The sequence below is a fragment of the Nycticebus coucang genome, chromosome 10 (genome assembly GCF_027406575.1).
Source record: "Nycticebus coucang isolate mNycCou1 chromosome 10, mNycCou1.pri, whole genome shotgun sequence".
Classification (NCBI taxonomy): domain Eukaryota; kingdom Metazoa; phylum Chordata; class Mammalia; order Primates; family Lorisidae; genus Nycticebus; species Nycticebus coucang.
The window spans coordinates 104,219,951-104,227,245 of record NC_069789.1 but is presented as its reverse complement, the minus strand read 5'-3'; the positions used below and the strand labels follow the sequence as shown (position 1 = coordinate 104,227,245).

Genomic DNA, 7,295 nt, shown 5'->3' with positions numbered 1-7,295 from the left:
TCCCAAAAACTCTGTTAATAAAGGTTAGTGGGTGGCAGGAGCCAGAGGACAACACTAGCAATATGGCACTTTTTCTCTTAAGGAAACACAATAGGCAAGAGGGGTTGCTATGGCATTTGGAAACAATGAAAATTAACTGTTGGATCCCAGTGAGGTGTGCTGTCCTTTACATACCAGTGATTCCTAGCCATTTGCAACATTGAGCTGGAGCCTACTTCCACTTACCAGTGTAGCAAGACTATAAGGTTAGCAGAAGAAATTTCTTCAAAGGGCAAGGAAAATCTAATTTGTTTTCAGGACTTCTCTAGGCTGGGAATGGAGATTCCAGTCTGGAATTATCTGTAGGCTGAAGCCCAACTTGATGTTTATTCATTCATCTGCTTGTGCCAGAAACTGGCAATCCCATGGACTGACACTAGCCCCAAAGCCTGGATTTGTTTTTCTTAAGACTTCACAATATTTAAAAATCAGATTTCACATTAGTATACATTTTTGGCTTCTTTTAGCAGAGATGACCCCTCAGGGGGTACCTGTGTTCCAGTTCCCACAGCCCCCACGTTCCTTGTCTCACCCACCTGGCTTATAGGCACCTGACTTATGGTCTTGGGGTTAGAAGCTACAGAAGGGACTGCCCACTCCCTACACTAAGGTATGGTGGCATCACACTCGCTCTCAGCAAACTCATGTTCCAGAGCTCAGTTACTCCTTATTCAGGGGAGCACAGAAGACTTGCGTTGACCCAGGTCTCTAAGGCTTCAACTCCTGAAAGCGAATCAGTTGAGCCCCACCTTGAGCAGACCTTCAGTCTCTCTTCTGTTTCTTCTTTCTGGCTCTCTGGCCACTGCTGATTCTCGCTTTCTTCCTCTGGCTGTTGCTTGTGCCAGAGTGTGGTCTGTTCTCTGCCTCCTTAGTCCTGTCCTTCTCACCTCTTTTATCCCTCACATCCCTCCCTCCAAGCTGCTGTGTTCTCTTCTTGCTTCCCCTGCTTCTCCTGTGTGCTCTGTCCTCTGCTTCCCTGGTCCCAGTGTCTAGAATGGTTCCCTCAACTTCATCGTCTTCTAAGTTCAAATCCTCCTGGTGCCACCTCTTCTTGCTTCTGCTGCATGGGTCAGTATGTGCTGTGTTTTCTCCCTCCTCTATCCTGACAGCACTGGTAGTCTCTTTATGTCTTCCTCCTTTATCCGAGACCCCCATTTTCTTTTCTTCATGGTGCTGCCTCTTTTTTCTCTTCTTTTTCCTGGGGGACTGATCAGTTGGCTCTCTGCTCAATTCCCTCAGCCCACCTATTCCTGTAGCCTCTTCCTCCTCATCCCCTATAGCTGTTCCCACTGTCTCGTCTAAGACCTTTTCTTCTTGGTGGTGCCTTTTCTTCTTGCTTTTCCTGACACTCTGGTCAGTGTGTTCTGGGCACTTCTCATCTGCGTTCCTTTCAGTTGCTGTAGCCTCTTCCTCCTCTTTCTTTCTTTTCTTTTTCTTCTTTTTGGGTGGCTTGCTCTCTGACTGTGGTTGAGAGGCCTGAGAGTCCTGGCCTTTGAGATGAGCCAGGAAAGCCTGTTCCTGGGCCTCTAGCCGAGCAAGCTTGGCCTTCATTGTAATCCCAAGGCGGGCAGCCCTGAAATAGATGGGGGCCAAATCAGAGCAAGGACATTAGGGGAACAGGCCCAATCTTAGGACTGCAGGGAACGTTGCGGGTGGGGACAGGGGCAGGGGCAGCAGGCAGTTTCCCATCTTTAGGCGGTAGGTGAGTGGACAGTAGGAATCATTTCCCTAGGTAAAAAGTCTCAAGATGTTGCACAGGCCATCCCCAGGGAGCTGTCCGCCACTTACTTGTGTGCTGTTCGCCCCTCACAGGCTTGGAGCAGCATCTCGTCAGTCAGACTGTAGGGGGAGACCCTCAGTTAAGGATAGATCTGATGGGGAGGCTTGACCCCCTCCCTCTAAACATCCCTTCAGGACCCAGCACTTTGAGGTGCCGAGGCCTAGTACAACATAGTTCCACTCACTCAGAAACCCACAGTCAAGCATTAGACTTAGTCCTTTCTCATGAGATCTGAGAGTATTTCCTCCCATGTACCCCCTGTACTAAAGTGAAGTCTTACATCTTTGGGAGCTTGGGCCTCTGGTTGTCATCGTCACTGCAGCTCTCTAAGTCTCTCTCTGGCTTCTCTCCCTCGGAAGTCAGGGTGGCTGTCTAGAAGGAGGGGTCATGGGGGTAAATATGGCCTACCCAGGGCAGCACCTGTGGCTCAAAGGGGTAGGGTGCTGGCCCCATATGCCAGAGGTGGCGGGTTCAAACCCAGCCCTGGCCAAAAACTGCAAAAAATAAATAAATAAATAAATTTAAAGTCTTAGGCAGAGTTTTCCAGCCCTAACACTGCTCCCTGCAAAGCCAGAGAGAGGTGTACCACTGTGCACACTTCAGCCTGGGCAGGAGGTAAGGTGTAGTTGCTGGGAGGTGGAACATCTTTGCCCTCTGGCTCACTCTGGACTTGTAAGCAGAAAAGAAGGGAGTGCTGTGGGTCATCAGCTCTTCACAGTGGGACAGGTGCCAGTAACTAACAATAAAGATGCCCCCTGCACTGCCACCACATTACCTATTCACATTACCTTCAATTAGCCAGATAAACTGAGAGCCTGAGGAGTGGGGGAAACAAAGTGGAGTAAGAATGAGATGGGTCCAGGCTCAGCACCTGGAGCTCAGTGGTTAGGGCACCGGCCACATACACTGAGGCAGGCGGGTTTGAACCCGGCACGGGGCTGCTAAACAATGACAACTGCAACAGAAAAAAAATAGCCAGGCCAGGTGTTGTGGCAGGCGCCTATAGTCCCAGCTACTTGGGAGGCTGAGGCAGGACTCGCTTAAACCCAAGAGTTTGAGGTTGCTGTGAGCTGTGATGCCATGTCATTCCACCAAGGGCAACACAGTGAGACTCTGTCTCAAAAAAAAAAAAAAAAAAAAAGAGAGTGGGCGGCGCCTGTGGCTCAGTCGGTGGGACGCCGGCCCCATATACCGAGGGTGGCGGGTTCAGACCCGGCCCCGGCCAAACTGCAACCAAAAGGTGGCCGGGCATTGTGGCGGGCGCCTATAGTCCCAGCTACTCGGGAGGCTGAGGCAGGAGAATCGCTTAGGCCCAGGAGTTGGAGGTTGCCGTGAGCTGTGTGAGGCCACGGCACTCTACCGAGGGCCATAAAGTGAGACTCTGTCTCTATAAAAAAAAAAAAAAAAAAGAGAGATGGGTTCAGCTCACATGGAATCTACATGGGGTGGGAGGTAGGGAAGGACATGGCAGTTATGATGCAAGTGTTGCCTTGCTGGAGGAGGGGTACCCAACTCAAGACTTAAGGATTACAGCATGGTTTCTACAAGTAACTGACATGTGAGCTGATTTCAGGAAGACAAGAAAAAGCCAGCAAGTAAAGGGAGAAAGGAGAAGAATATCTCAGGTAGAGGGAATAGCATGTGCAAAAATTGGAAGGTAGTTCAAGACATGATTGCAAGAGGGACTTTACCTAACAATTGCAATCAGTGTAACCTGGCTTATTGTACCCTCAATGAATCCCCAACAATAAAATAAATAAATTTAGCCGGGCGTTGTGGCGGGCGCCTGTAGTCCCAGCTACTCGGGAGGCTGAGGCAAGAGAATCGCTTAAGCCCAGGAGTTGGAGGTTGCTGTGAGCCGTGTGACGCCACGGCACTCTACCCGAGGGCGGTACAGTGAGACTCTGTCTCTACAAAAAAAAAAAAAATAAAAAAAAAAAATAATAAATAAAAATAAATAAAAACAAACAAAAAAAATCGGAAGGTAGAAAAACATGGTACCTTCAAAGGAAGAAACATTCCATTTGGCTAAAGTGAGCAGTCCTGGAGAGGTGACAAGGGGTGATACAGGGGAAAAGGCAAGGACAAGACATGAAGGGCCACATATGCCAGGCTGATAAATCTAGATTGTGTCATCCTAGGTCAAAGGGGAGCCAGTGACATGAAATTTGTGTTTTACAGAGAACAATCTGGATGCTTTGTGGAGGATGGACTGATTAGGGAGTAAGACTACAGGTGAGGAGGCTATAAAGAATTAGGTAGGACTATTGAGGAGGCTGAGGCAAGAAGACTGCTTGAGCTCAAGAGTTTGAGGTTGCTATGAGCTATGATGCCACAGCATTCTACCGAGGGCAACAAAGTGAGACTCTGTCTCAAAAAAAAGGCTCAGCGCCCATAACTCAGTGGTTAGGGCTCCGGCCACATACACCAGGGCTGGCAGATTTGAACCCAGCCAGGGGCTGATTAAACAATGATAACTGCAACAGAAAAACAGCCAGGTGTTGGCTTGGTGCCTGTGGCTCAAGCGGCTAAGGAACTAGCCACATACACCTGAGTTGGCGGGTTTGAATCCAACCCAGGGCTGCCAAACAACCGGGTGGGAGAACTAGCGGAGGGAAGAAGAGACATGGCCTCTGTTCCAAAGTTACGAAGGAAGAGATGGTTCAGGCTCAGAAAAAAGCAGGGGGACTACTGACATGATACTAGAAAGGAAGGATCTGGGAGGGCTTCCAGGAGGGACAGAGTATTCCCCAGTGCCAGGTATGTTGGACAGCAAGGAGTAGCATGTGTTTGACGGCTGCAACCAAAAAATAGCCAGGTGTTGTAGTGGGTGCCTGCAGTCCCAGCTACTTGGGAGGCAGAGGCAGGAGAATAGCTTGAGCCCAGGAGCTGGAGGTTGCTGTGAGCCGTGATGCCATGGAAGTCTACCAAGGCAACTCAGCACATGACACCCATTACATGTTGGCTTCCTTTTGTTGGCACAGTGGACAGTTGGTCTGAAGATTTGGGTTCTAGTCCTGTCTGCCATGAGTAGCCAGCTACAAGCTCTTCAGTAAGCCACTTTTCACCCTTTTGGCCACATCAACAAAGAAGGATGGCCCAAATAATCCGTCAGGTCTCCCCTGGCTACTAAGTCTTGAATTAGGTATCTACCCCCACCTCCAATCTGGCAGCTCCAGACTTGAGGGACCATACCACACTTCCCACTGCTGCTCTCTCAGCAGATGACCCATGCAACCAACCTGGTCACAGGATCCACCATGGTAAGGTAGCCCTGAGGGTAGGTAAGTCCTACAGGGCAGTGCTCAGGTCCCAGGTGAGATCAAAGAAGGAAAAAGGCTGGACTCTCTCACCCTCAGTGTCCAATACCTTCACAAACTTCTGATACAGCAAGTTGGGCTTGGGACGATTTTGACAGGTGGTCTCCTTAGAAAGGCGCCTTATCTGTACTCCATCCTGTGGGGAAGTATCAGTTAGTGGCACTTGATATACCATGTCTTCCCACTCCCACATGTCCCAGGCCCCATTTTATGTGCCCATCTATCTAAGCTCATACCTGTCCACTCTCCACCACCAGGTTGGCTGCAGTCTGGTTGAAAAGCTCATTCCACCAGTGGTTTGTGAACTCCTTGGCAGGATCATGTCCCACCTGCCAGGGGAATAAGTAAGGAAGAGCTCTGAGTACCTTCCCAACTGCCCTCAAGGGTCCCCCATCCCATCCACACCAACCTCCCTTAGCCTACCCAGTCTTACCCCATGAGTGTCCTGCTTCAATGTCACCCTGAGGGCCTGGGTGATGCCATTTTCCTTCCGGCCCAGGCCTTTCCCTGTAGAGCATAGTTAGTGACTTTTTTCAGCTGCCTGTTCTGACCCTTTGGAAGGCATCCCCCAAACACATGCTACTCCTTGCTGTCCAACACACCTGGCACTGGGGCATACTCTGTTCCACTTGGAAGCCCTCCCAGCTCCTTCCTTTCTAGTATCATGTCAGTAGTCCCCCTGCTTTTTTTCTGAGCCTGAACCATCTCTTCCTTCGTAACTTTGGAACAGAGGCCATGTCTCTTCTTCCCTCCTCTAGTCCTCCCAACCACTTCCTCCTCTTTAGCCACTATAAAATTTCTTCCATTCTTCCACTTTCTGGAAGAGCCAGAAAATTGCTTCCACAAATTTAAACTACCCTTTTCTCCTTCAACTGAATGGATTGCATAGGGGTAATCAAGGATGATGCCTCTCTCCTGGGCAGAGAGTAGGCAGAGAGAAGGGGGGATAGGGCAGAAGCTCCAGGGGGATTACCTTGAGTCCATCCGTGCTTTAGCAGCTGCTGCTCTGCAAATTTCATCCCACGACTCTTGACCACTGGGGTAACACTCATAGTGAGAAAAAAGTCTACGTCCTCAGACTTTCACCAGGGAAGAGGTGATATCATCCCTTTAAGAAGAAAGTGCCCAAAGGAACCATCAACTCCATCCTTGCTACTCCTGTAAGAATTTTCTTTCCTGAGCCCTGGAGAGACAGAGGAAGGAGGAGATCTGGTCCTTGGGGAGCTCCCTGTCTGGCCACTTAGAGACCAACATAAATGTACAGAGAAGTCAAGGAGAACTAGTGTTATTACTGATGCCTAAATCTGTGGAGCACTCACTACGTGCTTGGCTATGCTAAGGCTTTACATGGATCACTGTTTTTTGGGGGTTTTTTTGTTTGTTTGTTTGTTTTGAGACAGAGTCTCACTCTGTTGCCCAGGCTAGAGTGCCATGGTATCAGCCTAGCTCATAGCAACCTCAAACTCCTGGGCTTAAGCAATCCTCCTGTCTCAGCATCCTTTGGGCCTACAGATGCCCACCATGAGGACTGGCTAATTTTTCTATTTTTAGTAGAGATGAGGTCTCACTCTTGACCAGGCTGGTCTTGAACTTCTTAGCTCAAGTAATCCTCCTACCTCAGCCTCCTAGAGTGCTAGGATTACAGGCGTGAGCCACTGCACCCAGCCTTACATGGATCATTTTATTTAATCTTCTCAGCCTGTTCAGGAAAATATTATCCCAATTTTGCAAACAAGGAAACCAAAGAGATTAGATGAAATCCTCAAGGTCATACAGCAACTGTGTGTAGAACTCAAACCTTGGCAGGTTATCTACAGAGTCCATACCACTACACACCACCTCCCCAAACATACTATCATGTAGTGGCTCACACCTGTAATCCTAGCACTCTGGGAGACAGGTGGGTGGATTGCCTGAGCACACAGGTTGGAGAGCAGCCTGAGCCAGAGCAAGACCTTGTCTCTAACAATAGTTGGGCATGGGCGGCGCCTGTGGCTCAGTCGGTAGGGCGCCGGCCCCATATACCGAGGGTGATGGGTTCAAACCCGGCCCCGGCCAAACTGCAACCAAAAAATAGCCGGGCGTTGTGGCGGGCGCCTGTAGTCCCAGCTACTCGGGAGGCTGAGGCAAGAGAATCGCTTAAGCCCAGGAGTTGG

At 49.7% G+C, this 7,295-nt stretch overlaps 1 protein-coding gene across 4 annotated transcripts in view; it reads right to left on the bottom strand.

The window, feature by feature from the left end:
• Positions 1-10: 10 nt before the first annotated feature.
• LOC128596231 (G patch domain-containing protein 4) overlaps positions 11-7,295 on the bottom strand; it is a 138,863-nt gene continuing 131,578 nt past the window's right edge. For 2 of the 4 annotated variants that reach the window (XM_053605828.1, XM_053605826.1), the window contains 7 exons: positions 6,113-6,322; positions 5,573-5,646; positions 5,376-5,468; positions 5,189-5,275; positions 2,100-2,191; positions 1,828-1,878; positions 11-1,612 (listed from right to left, as the gene is read on the bottom strand). In XM_053605828.1, the coding sequence (XP_053461803.1) occupies positions 802-1,612; positions 1,828-1,878; positions 2,100-2,191; positions 5,189-5,275; positions 5,376-5,468; positions 5,573-5,646; positions 6,113-6,191 (1,287 nt within the window). In that variant the 5' untranslated portion in view covers positions 6,192-6,322 and the 3' untranslated portion in view covers positions 11-801. The remainder of the gene's footprint in view (positions 1,613-1,827; positions 1,879-2,099; positions 2,192-5,188; positions 5,276-5,375; positions 5,469-5,572; positions 5,647-6,112; positions 6,323-7,295) is intronic. The other 2 variants (XM_053605829.1, XM_053605827.1) reach the window with 2 other exon arrangements.